Source organism: Schistocerca serialis, chromosome 9 (genome assembly GCF_023864345.2).
Source record: "Schistocerca serialis cubense isolate TAMUIC-IGC-003099 chromosome 9, iqSchSeri2.2, whole genome shotgun sequence".
NCBI lineage: Eukaryota > Metazoa > Arthropoda > Insecta > Orthoptera > Acrididae > Schistocerca > Schistocerca serialis.
The window spans coordinates 350,542,532-350,561,529 of NC_064646.1; the positions used below are offsets into that span (position 1 = coordinate 350,542,532).

An 18,998-nucleotide genomic window follows, 5' to 3' on the forward strand; every position below is an offset into this window, starting at 1 on the left:
AGTCTGCTTTCGGCACTTGCTATGGCAGCTTAACTTCACACTACCTGCAACTTTCCTGGTGGGTGTGATTCCATCACCACCTTGGCTTCATGAAGTGGCCCATGTTAATCTTGGCCTTTATTTGCTTCCTAAGGACACTACTCCAGCTGTGCTCTATCACCTTCAGTTTCACGACAATAATTCCAGCATCATCCACAGAGAGCATTAACTGTCCATATATTGACTGACTAAGTAAAACAGTTGTGGAACTCCATCGCTCAAACTGAAGTCTGGCACCTGTACAACACAATGCAAGCAAGTTTGCATGCTTGCATTAAACATTCTGGTAGTTGCACCAATTATTAATGTACCAGCGTTTCACATTTGCAATGTCTTACTTCGTGCATACATTAACCTGTGATCTTGCAGTATTAATCACTTAAATATGTTACCTAGACAAATTTATTCGCAAACTTTCATTACTCTACATTAATTGTGTTTTGGTGTTGTGATTTTTTTTTTTTCATCAGGTGTTAGCAGTGTTATGTTCACTGTGTCATTTTTAATATTAAAGAGGTGTCAAAAGTTGCAGCATGTCAAAAGAATCACGGACATAACAAGCTGAGATTTAAACTAATAGAAAACTAAAGTGCTAGGACAATTTTGACACTTATTTCTTCTGTTTCTGTGATCTAGGCTGGATGATAAGCTAGTTATTGTGGATAAAGAAGTTCAGACATTGCAGCTGTTGAGTAGTGAGCAGGCACAGCTTGATATCCAGAACAAACTGAAGGCATCTAAGGAGTCCGAACTCAAAAAACTGTAAGAGTTTTTGTAATTATTTTGTTCCTATGAGTTTTATGTTTTCCATTTTGAGTACTGACTGTTATTTCCAATTTTTTTCTTCCAGAAAGAACAAACACAATGAAGCACTGCGCCACCTTTTGTTTACAGTGCCACAACAAAATTTGAAACATGACTTGGATGCTTGCATGCTTCAACTGGTAGGTACTCTCAAAGTGATGTGAAACTCTTAGCACAGTAGACATCTAAAGAACTGTTGCAAGTGGCTACACCGGTAAACCCCCTGATTCTTTAAAAACCAAGTTCACTTTCACAAAACAGTTTCAAATGCCTGGTTATTTTACAAATGATTTAATATATTAAACATTTGACATTAAGCATGTAAGCAAGAAATGCTGTGTGGTTTCAGTTGCCTGAGACTGCGGTTGTGTGTGTGTGTGAGCTGCATTTGCGTGAGGTGTGTGTGTGTGTGTGTGGTGTGTGTGTGTGTGTGTGTGTGTGTGTGTGTGTGTGTGTGTTTTCTATTGGTAACAAAAGCTTTATTCGTGATAGTCTTTTCGTTATGCCTATCTGCGACTCAGCATCTCTGCTATATGGTGAGTAGCAACTTTACTTGTTATAATATTGTTACGTTCCATTCTGGATTTTCCATTGTTTGATTTAAGCAAGAAAAAGTGTAGAAAAGATTTGAAATTATGCTTAGAGTTTGTTGGAAGTTGCTAAATGGTCTCATTGTGAAACAGTGGATGAGTATAGCATGGGTAATTTGCGCTCCATTTTAAATAAAAGCAATTTCTACATGCATATCAATGTTTATGACATCTTATATCCCGAACTATATGAATAATCTTGCAGTATGTTCACCGTGATATTTGGATACTGTCTGCAAACTTTGTAGCAAATAGAGTCAATAATAAAGAAGTAATAAATGGAAATGTCATGTCTGATGCTGGTTTTACTCCATGAACAACGAAAATGTGGTAAGCAATAAACCTTTTTCCCTTTGTAATTTTTTAGGGGGTGCCAGTGAGGAAAAGTTTCGTAAAGGTTTGCTGGAAGTTGCTAAGTGCTCTTATTCTTAAATACTGGATGAATAAAGTTTGGGTATTCACAAAATGCAACGGATGCTGCTTCAAGACGCACTCAGTTTCCAACTTTAATACTTCTCTTATTGCATTAAACTTTTAACATAAGATTATGCCTCATAATTGGTAGGTTATGGCAGCATTTGAAATATTTAAGCTCCATCAATAATTATATGAAATTAGCCATTAGATAGGTAACCTGAAAATGGTAACCACTTAGTAATATAGATAAGCTAGAGTTGGGACAGGATTCGTTTATCTGTTTATTGTATGACCAAGGTTTTTATCATCCATTCCAGAGACACTGTATGTTTAATATGTAGGAAACAGTTCAGACCTTTAGTAGCAGTTCTGTTTCCACATCTATGATAATGTCAATTTTAGTAAAGAGATGGGAGCAGTTTCATGAACAGGAAGTTATAAGACTCACATAATAAGAGTAAATTTAATCACAAGAAACTTGACATACAGCTTTGTTGAAAGTGTGGGAGTAAAAAAGCTTTTGAAGACCAAAGATATGCATTATGCTTAGTAAAAATACGGTTTCTCTCAAAAAAGAAAACTCTATATACAGTCTGCCTCATTCCCAAGAAGCTTATATGGGAAGACCTGGGAGAGTCCTTGGTGGCACATGATGGTTCTTCCCAGTGCATCTGAGACTTGGACTAAAGGTTTCAGATCAAGAGACATTGCTGGACAACCTGTACAGTAGATATCACCATCATCAAGAAATTCATCCATTTGGGCAGCTTGATGCAGGCAGGCATTATCGTCCGTAGAAAGGGAGGCTGGAACAACTGCAAGTCCAGTTGATGTCCACCCAACAACTGGCTCACTGCAGATGCTTTGATGCTTAATCTCACCAATACTCATACATGCAGCTTCAGACTGACAAAAACGACCTGCAGGTACTGGAAGTAAGACAGTATTGTCCTACACCAAATGAAAAACAGTGTGTACAGCACCTAGACATCCAACTGGATAACAAATTGAAGTAGTCAACATGTGGATAAGGGAATTAAGAAATTTAGCGCTGCATTTGTTGTCTTTAGAAACATCTCTCACTGTGCTGACTTTAAGAGAAGTGTGTTGGGAGATTATGCTCTGAGACAGCACACCCAAAGTAAATAAAATATTTATACAACAGAAGTGACTGGTAAAGATATTGTGCAAAGTAGATAGTAAATCTTGCAGAGTTCTCTTCAAGTATCTAAGAATTCTTACACTCACTTCACAGTATATTTACTACTATACAGTGATTTGCATGAAAACAATGTAAGACACAAAAATAATTTCTGTGTAGAGTTTGCCTTCTTGTCTAGGGTTCAGAATGGATTTATGTACACAGTTATAAAATTAATGAAGCAACCCCCACTGAATATAGGCAAGAAATTGGGAAAATTAAACACATACATTATTCGTTGAGGTATGTACTGTCTACACAACTAATTGAAGGCAGTATGTTTATTGCCATATGCATTTTGCTTCTTTTATTTGGGAAGCATCATCAGTGGCAATGGGTACGTAAGTTGACGTCGTTAATCGAGAATAACCATATGATGCAATCACAAATCAACTAATATGTTTACATCTGCCTAAGCTTATTGTATTACACCTATGACCAACCAACCGAACCCCACTTGCCGCTACTGCCATCTGTTGCAAAACGGCAGAAACAAAGTTGTAGACCTAATATATAATGTTGGGTAGTTATTAATTTATAAGTTCTTGCTGGTGGTGAGATACATTTGTTTTTCAATTTTCTACCTGCTGTAGACTCGTCAGATCAACAACATCAATGAGAAGATAAATAGTAAGCAGAATGAGGCGGCTGCACTTGAAGTGAAACGAGCCCATCACAAGGAGCAGTTGGATTTGAAAGAAAGAGAGCTGCGAAGTAAGTAGAAACTTGAGTTCAGTGCTATGGTCTCCCTTTATATTTGTAACTCTGCCCCCCCACACTCACGAGTGCGCGCTCGCACGCGTGCGCCCTCACGTACTCATACATGTGTCCTATAGACCAAATTCTCCTTTTAGTCAGATTTCCTGCCCAATTAGGTTCATTGCCTCTTTGTTTTTTATTCAATCTATCCACCTAATCTTCAGCATTCTTCTGTGGCACTATGTTAGACTGTGGAAGTGAATGCTCTCTGTGTTGTACGCGCAAGGATACTAAATCGCATTGGCTGGCAGCAGTTGTGGAAGGTTGATGTGCAGCTGTGTATAAATAATTTATTCTGTCTTTATTTCTCAGTAATTTTACTAGTCTGTCAAGAATTTAGAAATTTGCATTTTTTTAAAATTTAATTATTTAAGTCATAACAGTTTCTCTCTTTTTCTGTTTCCAAAAAAGTGTAAGATATGTAAAAATCCTTCTGTTTTAATGCGTATCATTGGATTGAGTTTTTGTGGAACCAGCTTTCAGTCTGTTAATTTGATTTCATACTTTCTTTACAGAATTTGAAGAAGAAATATATGATTTGTGTGGCAGGCAAGATTTTGATGAGTACATACAAAGTGTTTCTGATAGAATACAAGAACTGCAGGTTCGTATTCTGCTGTAAACTCTTGGCTGACATTTGTAGTCTTATTTAGAAAGCTACTTTTTATGAGCAAACATTCATCTTGTGACAGTGCCTACATGCGTTATTCATTAAGCCCTCAGAGACTCCATGATCAAAGTCAGGTGGAATATCTGTAGATTGATGTCTTAGACGTGTAAAAATTACATACACTACACAATTGCCGTGAAATGTGGCTTTCTTCCCCAGTTAGTACCATCACAAACACTGTGATTACCAGATTCAATTACACATCAAAAGCTTTTATGCAATTAGACAAGTGGACTGTCATATGGCACAGTATCACAGCTTACTTTTTAAACACAATATTTGCAAAATGCAGTGGCTGTGAATTGTGCAAACAGTGCACACACTCAAGTTTTGAGAAAGTCACAGAGATGATTGAATATCAAGCACATAATTCTATAGCAGATCCAAGTAAAAGACATTCATCAGTTCAGAAGACTTGAGACAGACTTGTTAAAAATGTGTCAGATGATCCACACCCACATGCTAGTCATAAATACCTGCACCATGCAACAGTTTTCATAGAAATATTAAATGTGAGCTTCATGAATACTGAGCGGCTGTATGCATATTAATGCAGTAAATCACTGATGCTTTAAATATAGAACACAAAAATCAACTTTAAAAACAGCTAAGGGTATTTGTGGTTTCTTGAAATTTCGCGTGGATGTAACACGAGTGCTAGCAGGACCCAGATGCTTTCAGCATAGATGTTTCTCCATTACTTGCGCGACCGGGAATTTCACGATAACGTTAAGCATGGATGTTTTGCATTTCCTTCCCAACTGCAGTCTTTTTATTGGTGGGGTGCACATACATGCTTGCTATATATGAGCTCGGACTAAAAATTGTAGGTGGTGTCAGCAGACTATTTAAAGATTGGTGTATGAATGTATTGTAACTTCGGAAATAACATAATCATTTGAAAAATAATAAATAATTCCACTCAGAATGATCTATGAATGTTAACTGTAATTTTGTTTATGAAGTATGTGATGGTCTAGAAAATTGGAAAAGTTTATGAAACGATTTTATGCATGTGCGTTGGGAATACCCTATTTACAGTATAAGAGTCATATTGTAAATTACTGTAAATTAGGCAAAAATCCTAGTTAACAGCTCAGTCAGTTAGTGAAGTATGCCACCTTGTGCATAAAACTTAGGTCAACAAGTGTATAATGATAAAGAATGGAATTTAACAGCCACAGAGGCAAAATCTGCAATAAAAAGTGTACCTACTCCTGAACTGTAATGTTAATTACCTTGTAAGTTCATTAGTTTCACAGAAATTGAAATATATCACTGAAGAGTTGGAATGTCAATTTTTGTAATGAGATGTGTTGTTAAATCCTTCAATACATACTAGCTCACACGAAAATTGCAAAATCGAACCGCAGTAAACAGTTCAGTTAGTCATTTCTTTTATTGATAGTTTTTCCACGAAAGCTGGGTACATCATTGGGATCAGTGCATTGAAAATAATATCTTGAATAATGAATTTAAGTGGTGAAAAACTTAGTTTATGTTTTGTAACAATATTATTTTATTGTTACATTCCATTCTGGATTTTCCATTGCTTGATTAGTGAATGTTTTAAAGTATTTGAGCACCTACCACCTGTATACCAGTTAGAAAATGTACAGAAATTGAAAAATAAGAAAAAAATGAATTAATAGTAGAAGTGCAATAAGAACAGATGGGAGATTCCAGCTTGCACTCTCTCAATCTGTTTTTATAATTTTATTTTTAGCAGAAATTCTCTAAGCCTAATTCTTGTATTCACAGGACCAAAAAGGAACGCTCAGTGCTTCGGAATACATGTTCCGTCGCTACATTCAGAAACTGGAACAGGAAGATCCTTGCTGTCCATTGTGTCATAGGGAGTTTGAAGCCGCTTCTGAAGCTGCTGAACTTGCATATGAAGTAAGCTGTTCCTTCCTACATTATTCTTACGAGCATGAAAAATGATTGAGAAGTGTAAAGATAAGGTATGAAATATTCAGAGAATGGTTATTCTAACACCATGTGAGACCTGTGTGCTGATAAACCTATGTTCATTAAGATTCTGTATTTCATTTACAGCCAGAATGAAAAATTGTGTGGTGTTTGGAAACATACTGGCAGATTAAAACTGTGTACCTAATAGGGATTTGAATTCTGACCCTTGCTTTTCACAGGCAGTGTTGTTATTGACTGAGCCATCCAGGAATGACTTGTAACCTGCCTGCCCTGCTTCAGTTGCACCATAACACCTCTTTCTACTTTCCAAACTTCTCCAAAGCTCTTTCGTACACTGTGCCAAGCTCTAACCAATCCATTTCTCTACAATATCATTTACTCCAGGAGTGCTGGTTGCAGTGTATACTGGAGAACTTCTGCAAATAGTAGAAAGTGGGAGAGCGGTTCTGTGAGAAATGAAAACTGTGAAGTTAGGTCTGCAGTCATTCCTAGAGCTTAGTTGGAAGTATTATTGATGTAAAAAGTAAGGTTCCAATTTCAAGTACCAGTTTGATACTAAATTTTAATACTCCTCCCTGATGTGGGGTTCAAAATGTGATTACTTCTCATTTTGTTTCTCTTTGTATTGTCTTACTTTGCTTTCATGCATTAATTCCCAGGAATTAGCAGCATAGTTCTGTTAAGGATTCATGCCTTAATACCATATATTAGCATTTGTTGCAATATGTCTTGGTCTACTAGAGGACACACCGCAAAAGGGGCATGGAAATGGAAACATGGAAAATAAAATGACCAAAATCTCTGACAAAAAAAAAAGAAATTATGCAGTAGTTTATTATGCCTCAGTTGGTTAAAAATATGTTATTGTCTCGTTACTGGTTTCGGCACCAAGTTGTCATCTTCTGATGAGATTTACCCACTAAAAGGCATAATCAAGATATATAGTAATTACATTGGGCATGGTAAACACTGTGAAATCTAAAATACTTTAATGATTGTACATCATATATCATCACATGGAAAAAGAAATCGAAATTAGGGCAAGACTCAATTTTTGGGGGGGGGGGGGGGGGGGGGGGGCAGCATAAAATAACTGGATCCTTCTATCGACGTATCTCCTGATGTAACCAAAAATTTTGGGGAAATTCTCAGTTCAGTTATACACAAGTTCCCAAGTCATATCGTAATAATTGGTGGAGACTTAAATCATCCAACAATTAATTGGGAAAATTACAGTTTTGTTAATGGTGAGTGTGATAAGACATCCAGTGAGTTCATAATGGGAGGGAACCTCCATGTTGTACATTCAGTGTAAAGGAACAGAGCTTACTTCATGATAGGCGTAAAACAAAGTATAGGCCTATACTTAGAGAGATGCTGAATAAAACATGTTTGGCTGCCAAGAGAGTGGTGTGTGATGCCTTCAATGACTACCATAGCAGGATGTTGTCAAAACCCAAAGAAGTTCTGGTCATATGTAAAGGCTGTTAGTGGCACCAAAGTTAGTGTCCAGTCCCTAGAGAATGGGGCATGCTCTGAAATTGAGGGTAGCGAAGCAAAAGCTGAAATGCTCAATTCTGTTTACAAATCTTCCTTTAGAAAGGAAAACCCAGTAGATTGCTCCAATTTAATCCTAGTACCACTGAAAAAGTGAATGAAATAACTATCAGTGTCAGTGGTGTTGAGAAACAGCTGAAACTGTTAAAATTGAACAAATCTCCAGGGCCTGATGGGATCCCTGTCAGATTCTCCACTGAATCTGCACCTGAGTTAGCCCCTCTTGTAACAATAATCTTAACTACAATCTATTGTAAATCTCTCAAACAAATACTATGCTCAGTCCTTGCAAAAAGCAGAAGTCACAACATCTACAAGAAGGGCAGTAGAAGTGATTCAATGAACTACTATCCAATATCCTTGACATCAGTTTACTGTTGATGCTCAGAACATTTTCTGAGCTCAAATATAAAGAGATACCTTAAACAGAATGGCCTCTCCAGTGCCATGGATTCTGAAAACATTGATCATGTGAAGCCCAACTTGCACTCTTCTCATATGATATACTGAAAGCTTTGGATCACGGCTCTCAGATATATGAAGTATTTCTTGATTACCGAAAACCATTTGACTCAGTACCACATCTACACTTATTGCCAAAAGTACAATCATGTCAGATATCAAATGAAATTTGTGACTGGATTGATGACTTTTTGATAAGGAGGAGCAGTGTAATGTTTTGGACAGAGAATCATTATCAGATGTAAAAGTAACTTCGCATGTACCCCAGGGAAGGGTGTTGGGACGCGTACTGTTTATGTAACTATGATCTTAACTACAATCTATTGTAAATCCCTCAAACAAAAACTGTGCTTAGTCCTTCCAAAAAGCGCAATTCACAACCATCTACAAGAATTAATGACCTTGCAAACAATTTTAATGGGAACCTCAGACTTTTTGCAGATGCTGCAGTCATTGACAATGCCTGAAAAAGCTGGATAAATATTCAGCAGGATCTTGATAAGATTTCAAAGTGGTGCAAAGTTTGCCAACTTGCTTTAAATATTCAAAAATATAAAATTGTGCACTTCACAAAACACAAAAGCATAGTATTCTATGACTATAATATCAATGAGTCAATATTGGAATCAGCCAGCTCATACAAATACCTGGGTGTAACAATTTGTAGGGTTATGAAATGAAGTAATCACACAGGCTCAGTCACAGGTAAAGGAGCAGGTGGTAGACTTCAGTTTATTGGGAGAATACGGGGGAAGTTAAGTCAGTCTACAAAGAAGACTGCTTACAAATCACTTGTGCGACCATTTATAGAATATTGCTCAAGTGTGAGGGACCCATAACAAATAGGACTAACAGAAGATATTTAACGCATACAGAGAAGGGCAGCACGAATGGTCACAGGTTTGTTTGATCCATGGGAGAGTGCCAAAGAGATATTGAAGGAACTTAACTGGAAGACTCTTTAGAATAGATGTAAACTATCCAGAGAAAGTTCCAGGAGTTGTAGGGGTGAGCAGAGAGATGGACTCACGGAGAGGTTCTGCAGTGGGCCCAAGGATTTGAGGAGAGACTGGAGATTCTGCTGGATTTCTGGAATGGGGTCACTGTGGCTAGGTTTGTAGGTGGATGTATCTGACAGCTGGCAGAGTCCTTCTGCCAAGTTTGACTACCTCTTGTTGTGCCCTGAAATGAAAAATGTCCTGCCCACTATCCTTCCCACTCATCCCACAGTGGTATTCTGCCATCCACTGAACCTACACAACACACTCTTCCACCCCTACAGAACCCCTTCTCCCAGCCCCTTACCTCATGGTTTATATCCCTGTGAAAGACCTAATGTAAGACTGTCCCATACATCCTCCCACCACCACATACTCCAGTCCGATCACAAACATCACCTGTCCCATCAAAGGCAGGGTGACCTGTGAAACCTGTCATGTAATCTACAATCTGAGTTGCAACTACTGTGCTGTGTTCTATGTTGGCATTACTACCAACAAGCTGTCTGTCCGCATGAATGGCCACTGACAAACCATGGCCAAGAAACATGTGGACCACCCTGTTGTTGAGCCTGTTACCCAACATGACATCCTTCATTTCAGTGACTGTTTCGCAGCCTGTTCTGTAAGGATCATTCCCACCAGCACCAGCTTTTCTAAATTGCACAGGTGGGAACTCTCCACGCAATATATCCTGTGTTCCCATAACCGCCCGGGCCTCAACCTTCATTAGTCATTAGTTCCCAACCATACAGCCCTTTCCCTGTTCCCATTCCAGCACACAGCCCTCATTCCACCAACGCACCCTGTCTTTTTACTTCTCTCCTTTTTGCAACTCCGCCCCCACCTTTCCCCTGCCTTCCATCTAACCTCCCAACTGCACCTAGCTGCCCTACCGTCTCTCCACCTCGTCTTTCCCCACCCCACCCTGCTATCCCTCCCCCTCCCCGCCCCAGCCTCCTGCTTACCACCACCCAGTTGCCACTCCCATCATGCACTTGTGCTATTGCTCACAGTGTGGCTTCAGCTGCCAGAGGTTGCAGTCATGTGTGTGTGAGTTGAATTTGCGTGTGAGTGTGTGCGTGTGCGTGTGCGTGGGCCTGGTACCAGGCCCAGACCAGAGCCTGGGTGTGCGCGGGTGCGCGTGTTGTGCCTATCTGCGACTCAGCATCTCCGCTATATGGTGAGTGGCAACTTTACTTTTCATAGTAATGTGAGGATTACATATTTTAAGCGATTGTGACATAATAAATTATTACACAAATGTTGATGATGGTTGCATACTTCCAGTTGAAAATGTCATTTATCAAAAGATCCATGAAATTTTCAAAAGGAACTCGAGCCGTAGTTTGCAAACAAATTAATACACTGACAGAAAAAAAAAAAAATCACGATACCAAAAAGGTATTGTGCGAGGTAAATGAAAGTTGTTTCTACATGCCGGCCGCGGTGACCGTGCGGTTCTGGCGCTGCAGTCCGGAACCGCGAGGCTGCTACGGTCGCAGGTTCGAATCCTACCTCGGGCATGGGTGTGTGTGATGTCTTTAGGTTTAAGTAGTTCTAAGTTCTAGGGGACTTATTACCTAAGATGTTGAGTCCCATAGTGCTCAGAGCCATTTGAACCATTTTTTTGTTTCTACATCTGAAAGATGATTTCTATTCATATTTCGTGCCAGCCACATAAGAGTCGTGGTAATAGTGCCCATATGAGGATGCAAATCAGGTTCACTTTAAATACACTCTGTAACGTTCATGAGCATTAGTTACTTTTGAGATTGGACATGCTTGGATGATGTTAGTCAAGAATGCATTTAAGACACAAATATCGAAACCTTGCTGAGTTTGAATGAATCGCAAGATCGGACTCTGGACATGGCAGTGCCAAGAAGGAAGACCTTCATGTTTGGCATGTGGCTCTGGAGTGTTGTACTGCATCTGCAGCAGTAATTTGAGCAGTAGCTGACACCACAGCAACACAACGAACTGTTACAAATTGTAATGTCAAGGAGAGCTCTGAGCCAGACGCCCATTAGCATGCATTCCACTGATTCCAGACCACCGCCATTTGTGACTTCAGTACTGTCAGGTAGGGGCACAGGTTAGGGCAGGGTGGAGGTCTGTTGTGTTTTATGATGAAAGCTGGTTCTGCCTCATTGCCAGTGATGGTTGTTTTTGTTGGTTAGGAGAAGGCCAATTGAGGGCCTACAGCCAACTTGTCGTTGTGCTAGACACACTGGACCTACACCAGGACTTACGGTCTGGGCTGCAATTTTCACATGACAGCAAGAGCAATCTCGTGGCTCTCCACACATTCCAACAGCAAATTTATATGTCAGTCTGGTGATTCAACCAACTGCGTTGCCGTTCGTGAAGAGCATTCTAGGGGATGTTTTCCAGCAGGATAATGCTCACCCACATACCCAAAAAAGTCTACAGTGTCAACAAGTTGTCTTGGCCTGCTGGAGCAACAGATCTGTATCCAGTTGGACACATATGGGACATCGTCAGACGCCAAGTGCAGATTTGTCCAGAATCAGCATTAACTGTCTCCATATTGACCGAACCATGCATGGAACTCCATCCCACAAACAGACATTCGGCACCTGTGTGACAAAATGCATTCAGGTTTGCATACTTGGGCTTAGCTTTCTGTCAGTTACACCAGTTATGAATGTACCAGCATTTCGCATTTGCAATGGCCTTATCTCGTGCTTTCATTAATCTGTGATCTTGCAACATTAATGACTTAACTCTGTTACCCAGACAAATGTATTCCCAAAATTTCATTTCATTACTCTGCATTAATTATTGCTTGATATTGAAATTTTTTACCAGCATTGCAGTAACAAGATTCTGAAGATGCTGAGGATGCAGAGTCTGTTGCACTATCGGTTCAAAAGAGTATGCACAAATGATGACATCCAAAGGTGGATGCACAAATGATGACAACCAGAGGTTCATACAAATTCGTGTGTGCATGAAAAGAGCTATGCATAAAGCATATAACATCCACTGCTGTCATCCTTAGCAAAAAATCTGGCAGAGAACCCGAGAAAATTCTGGTCCTATGTAAAATCACTAAGTGGGTTTAAGGCTTCCATTCAGTCCCTTGTTGACTCATTTGGTGAGGCAGTTGAAGAGAGCAAAATGAAAGCAGAAGTTTTTAAATTCACATTCGAGAAATAATTCACACAGGAGAATTGTACAAAGATACCATCGTTTGACAGTAGGGCAGACTCTCATATATACAACATAGTAATATGCATCCCCGGCATAGAGAAACTACTGAAAGATTTGGAAGCAAATAAATCACTGGGTCGAGATGGAATCTTAGTTCGGTTGCACAAAAAGTACTCTGTGGCTTTGGCCCCTTACCTAGTTTACATTTATCGCAAATCTCTTTCTCTCAGGAAAAAGTCCAAAGCGACTGGAAAAAAGTGCAGGTAACTCCTGTATATAAGAAGGGTAAAACTATGGGCCTGCAGAATTACAGACCATTATCCATAACTTTGGTTTGCTGCAGAATCCTTGAACATATTCTCAGTTCAAATATATTAAATTTTCTTGAGACCGAGAAGTTTATCTCAACGAATCAGCATGGTTTTAGAAATCATCGCTTCTTCGAAACTCAGCTTACCCTTTCCTCACATGATGTACTGTGAACTGTGGATAAAGGACAACAGGCATATTCCATATTTCTAGATTTCTGGAAAGCATTTGACACAGTGCCCCATTGCAGGTTATTGATGAGGGTAAGAGCATATTGAATAAGTTGACAGATATGCAAGTGACTTGAAGAATTTTTAAGTAATAGAACCTAGTATGTTATTCTCAACAGTGAGTGTTCAACGGAGAATAGGGTATTGTCAGGAAATGGGATAGGACCACTCTTGTTCTCTATATACATAAAGGATCTAGAGGACAGAGAGGAAAGCAATCTGCAGTTGTTTGCTGATGGTGCTGTGGTGTATGTAAGATGTTGAAGTTGAGTGACTGTAGGAAGATAGAGATGAAGATAAAATTTCTAACTGGTGCGATGAATGGCAGCTAGCTCTAAATGTGGAAAAATGTGAGTTAATGCGAATGAGTAGGAAAAACAATCTGTAATGTTCATATGCAACATTGGTAGTGTACTGCTTGACACAGTTGTCATTTAAATATCTGGGTGTAACATCTCTAAGTGATATGAAATGGAACAAATATGTGAGGACTCTGGCAGGGAAGACGTGGAGTAAGGAGGTAAATGTAGGTGTAGAGATGTTAACCCTCTGCCAGGCACTTAAATGTGACTTGCAGAGTATCCGTGTAGACGTAGATATAGATGTCAGTCACAGAGACAGCACATCAATAAAGAAAAATTAAATAAACAAAAGTTATTTTGGAGGGCGACTGGAAAAAAATGAAGGAATGTGGAAACACAAACATTGCTAATAAGATGTTGTTGTTGTTGTCGTTGTTGTGGTCTTCAGTCCTGAGACTGGTTTGATGCAGCTTCCATGCTACTCTATCCTGTACAAGCTTCTTCATCTCCCAGTACTTACTGCAACCTACATCCTTCTGAATCTGCTTAGTGTATTCATCTCTTGGTCTCCCTCTATGATTTTTACCCTCCACGCTGCCCTTCAATACTAAATTGGTGATCCCTTGATGCCTCAGAACACGTCCTACCATCCGATCCCTTCTTCTAATCAAGTTGTGCTGCAAATTCTTCTCCCCAATTCTATTCAATACCTCCTCATTAGTTATGTGATCTACCCATCTAATCTTCAGCATTCGTCTGTAGCACCACATTTCGAAAGCTTCTATTCTCTTCTTGTCTAAACTATTTATCGTCCATGTTTCACTTCCATACATGGCTACACTCCATACAAATACTTTCAGAAGCGACTTCCTGACACTTAAATCTATACTCGATGTTAACAAATTTCTCTTCTTCAGAAATGCTTTCCTTGCCATTGCCAGTCTACATTTTATGTCCTCTCTACTTCGAACGTCATCAGTTATTTTGCTTCCCAAATAGCAAAACTCCTTTACTAATTTAAGTGTCTCATTTCCTAATTTAATTCCCTCAGCATCACCCGACTTAATTCGACTACATTCCATGATCCTCGTTTTGCTTTTGTTGATGTTCATCTTATATCCTCCTTTCAAGACACTGTCCATTCCGTTCAACTGCTCTTCCAAGTCCTTTGCTGTCTCTGACAGAATTACAATGTCATCGGCGAACCTCAAAGTTTTTATTTCTTCTCCATGGATTTTAATCCTACTCCGAATTTTTCTTTTGTTTTCTTTACTGCTTGCTCAATATACAGATTGAATAACATCAGGGAGAGGCTACAATCCTGTCTCACTCCCTTCCCAATCACTGCTTCCCTTTCATGTCCCTCGACTCTTATAACTGCCATCTGGTTTCTGTACAAATTGTAAATAGCCTTTTGCTCCCTGTATTTTACCCCTGCCACCTTTAGAATTTGAAAGAGGCTATTCCAGTCAACATTGTCAAAAGCTTTCTCTAAGTCTACAAACGCTAGAAATGTAGGTTTGCCTTTCTTTAGTCTTTCTTCTAAGATAGGTCGTAAGGTCAGTATTGCTTCACATGTTCCAATATTTCTACGGAATCCAAACTGATCTTCCCCAAGGTCGGCTTCTACTAGTTTTTCCATTCGTCTGAAAAGAATTTGCGTTAGTATTTTGCAGCTGTGGCTTATTAAACTGATTGTTCAGTAATTTTCACATCTGTAAACACCTGCTTTCTTTGGGATTGGAATTATTATATTCTTGAAGTCTGAGGGTATTTCGCCTGTCTCATACATCTTGCTCACCAGATGGTAGAGTTTTGTCAGGACTGGCTCTCCCAAGGCCGTCAGTAGCTCTAATGGAATGTTGTCTACTCCCGGGGCCTTGTTTCGACTCAGGTCTTTCAGTGCTCTGTCAAACTCTTCACGCAGTATCGTATCTCCCATTTCATCTTCATCTACATCCTCTTCCATTTCCATAATATTGTCCTCAAGTACATCGCCCTTGTATGGACCCTCTATATACTCCTTCCACCATTCTGCTTTCCCTTCCTTGCTTAGAACTGGGTTTCCATCTGAGCTCTAGACATTCATACAAGTGGTTCTCTTTTCTCCAAAGGTCTCTTTAATTTTCCTGTAGGCAATATCTATCTTACCCCTAGTGAGATAAGCCTCTACATCCTTACATTTGTCCTCTAACCATCCCTGCTTAGCCATTTTGCACTTCCTGTCGATCTCATTTTTGAGACGTTTGTATTGCTTTTTGCCTGCTTCATTTACTGCATTTTTATATTTTCTCCTTTCATCAATTAAATTCAATATTTCTTCTGTTACCCAAGGATTTCTAGTAGCCCTTGTCTTTTTACCTACTTGATCCTCTGCTGCCTTCACTACTTCATCCCTCAGAGCTACCCATTCTTCTTCTATTGTATTTCTTTCCCCCATTTGTGACAATTGATTCCTTATGCTCTCCCTGAAACTCTGTACAACCTCTGGTTTAATCAGTTTGTCCAGGTCCCATCTCCTTAAATTCCCACCTTTCTGCAGTTTCTTCAGTTTTAATCTACAGTTAATAACCAATAGATTGTGGTCAGAGTCCACATCTGTCCCTGGAAATGTCTTAGAATTTAATACCTGGTTCCTAAATCTCTGTCTTATCATTATGTAATCTATCTGATACCTTCTAGTATTTCCAGGATTCTTCCATGTGTACAACCTTCTTTTATGATTCTTGAACCAAGTGTTAGCTATGATTAAGTTATGGTCTGTGCAAAATTCTACCAGACGGCTTCCTCTTTCATTTCTTTCCCCCAATCCATATTCACCTACTATGTTTCCTTCTCTCCCTTTTCCTACTCTCGAATTCCAGTCACCCATGACTATTAAATTTTCGTCTCCCTTCACTACCTGAATAATTTCTTTTATCTCATCATACATTTCATCAATTTCTTCATCATCTGCAGAGCTAGTTGGCTAATAAGATAAAAAGATAAAACAGCCAGGTTAATTGAGGAATTTAGAGTGAGCTCCCATAAGGTACATTACTCTCAACACATAAATGAGCAAATTAAGCAGCAAAAATATGTGTAACCTCCCAGTAAAGTATTGGTGCTGGGGAACAATAAAAGCTATTGTAATCCTCACTTTAGGTCCAACAAACATTTATTTACATGGGCAATGTTACACATTTGAATGTCCATTATTTCCATTTGCACATTCAGCAGAGGTGCTAAATCCCTTCTACCCTCAGAAACAGCAGTACAGTGGTGCTATATCCAGAGCATCTTCCATAGCCTCAGAGACTTATTTATCTGATAGTTCGACAATCTGTGAAATTAGATCACTATCCATGGGTTTTTCCAGGAATTCTTGGGCAGGGAGAATCACACAGCTGTCTTCTGTTGTCTGGGAGTAAAGAGTGGTGCGATCTAGTTGCGACAGTGGAATCTTTCACCAGGGAGGCCACTAACCGTAGTGTAGAAACTGGAGTTGGTTGTGCTATCAATGCAGCAGCCCAAGTGTTGTATGCATTCATCGCCACCTGGCGCCCCTGTTGTTCTCCCACAGCCCCACAGATCCACTTAGGTTCCATCCAAATGTATGTCCTCATACCACTCAACAGTGTGGCTGTGACTGCTTCATATTCAGGGGCTGGAAGCAACATCTATAACAGCTTTTTTATCGCACAGGTGGAGATGCTCTGCTGGGCTTTGGTCATTGACGGGTGCTGACAGGTAAGAACTTTGGATGGCAATTCGCATTGAAGCCAATTCAGAAGACCCTAATGATTTTGACATTTGAGTTTCAAGTGCAAAAACTAACCATTCTGTCAGTTTGTTTGAGGCTAGGTGCAAGGGGCATCGGGTAAGATTTTTAATTCCATTGTAGTTTCAAAATCATTTGAAATCATTAGTTCGTGAGTTGGGGTCTCCTGTCTGCCACAGCTTGCAGGATGCACACTCAATTTCAAATATCTGCTCCAAGGCTCCCACTGTGGCCGCGATTGCCGTGTCTTGGCGGTGTCTGGTGTACGAGAAGTGGAGAAGAGGTGACAGTAATTAACCGTACGGACCCCAAGGAAGATCCCATGTACTCGGTGTGGAGCTGTTCTCACATCTGTATCGGCAAGAGCTGCAGAGAGAATAACTGCGGTGAGGCGAGATGGTGTGCCTGACAAATAGCACACTGTCGAACGACTCTGCAACTGTAAGATTGTCGTCCATACGTGCCCAGCAGATGTACTATTTGTTTCATCCTGGATATTTCCCATGGGATTGATGCTAAAATTGGAGCATGTGATGTTGCAGGAAGGACAGAGCCACCACCCAGCATCATTCATTGTCTTCCGTAAGGAGCAGTACACATTGGCTCACATGATTACTCAGATGTCAGATGCACACTTACATATAAATATCGATCTGTTATTTAGTGATTCTCTTATCGGCAGTGTTGCACAGGAGGCAGTTTCTTGTGACTGACACTGTGGTTAGCACATTGAACTCACATTGAGAAACAGCAGGTTTAAATCCTCATGGTTTTTTTTTTGTGGTTTCCGTAAATCATCTTAGGAGAATGTCGGGATTTTTACTGATTCTCTTCTTCATCCTTGCTTTTTCTAGCATATGCTCTGCCTCTAGTGACCCCCTCAATGGCATTAAATCTTCATCATTATACCTTGTATGTAACAAAATTTGTCAGAACTGCGTAGACTGATTACTCTTCTAATCTTAACTTCAATTGAAACGTGCATCGTTGCTACTTGGGCCCATTATTGTAACAAGAGACTAACATAGCTTGATCACAGTCTTTTTTTAATCCTTACACTCTTCTGTTCTGCTACAAATGATTACTGTCAATATAGGAATGGATAAAGGAAGAGTTACTATTCACCAAATTCGAAGCACTGAGCAGGAGAGCAAAATATGTAAAACTTAACAAAAGGAGAGAGAGGCTGATAGGACACATCATGAGCCACGAAGGAATAATTAATTTGATCGTTGAGGTAGGTGGAGGGGGGGGGGGGGGCTAAAAAAAATAGTAGGAATCCGAGGCTTGCTTACAGTAAGCAGCTTCAAATGGGTCTAGATTTCACTATTTATTTATTGCAGTCATAAAACCTGCTCTCCTGTGTTCCAAAAGTAAATACATTAAAAATTCTCTACATAATGTTATACTTTTTTTTTAATTGTAATAATGCGATACTAAAGTCTACAATGTGACGTAATAATAAGTATATATGTAAAGAAAACCTAAGTAGTTAAGGAAAATATAAAAAACCAAAGTGAGTAATGCTAGTCAATCTCTATTATATTGCTATCCAGTACTCCTTTGAGTTTTGCCTGCACTGAGTGGAAAAATAACCTACACTTGAGCTACCTCTTCATTTCCTACCTATATTGTACATATCCGTGTGATGTGGAACACACAAACTTTTGTAATAGTAACTAATTGTACAAAAAACAAAGATGATGTGACTTACCAAACGAAAGTGCTGGCAGGTCGATAGACACACAAACAAACACAAACATACACACAAAATTCAACCTTTCA

At 39.5% G+C, this 18,998-nt stretch overlaps 1 protein-coding gene across 1 annotated transcript in view; it reads left to right on the plus strand.

The window, feature by feature from the left end:
* Positions 1–18,998, plus strand: part of LOC126419037 (DNA repair protein RAD50) — a 263,592-nt gene that overhangs the window by 145,694 nt on the left and 98,900 nt on the right. Inside the window, exons 11-15 of the mRNA XM_050086099.1 lie at positions 676–801; positions 890–983; positions 3,645–3,765; positions 4,326–4,414; positions 6,242–6,379. Of these exons, the coding sequence (XP_049942056.1) occupies positions 676–801; positions 890–983; positions 3,645–3,765; positions 4,326–4,414; positions 6,242–6,379 (568 nt within the window). The remainder of the gene's footprint in view (positions 1–675; positions 802–889; positions 984–3,644; positions 3,766–4,325; positions 4,415–6,241; positions 6,380–18,998) is intronic.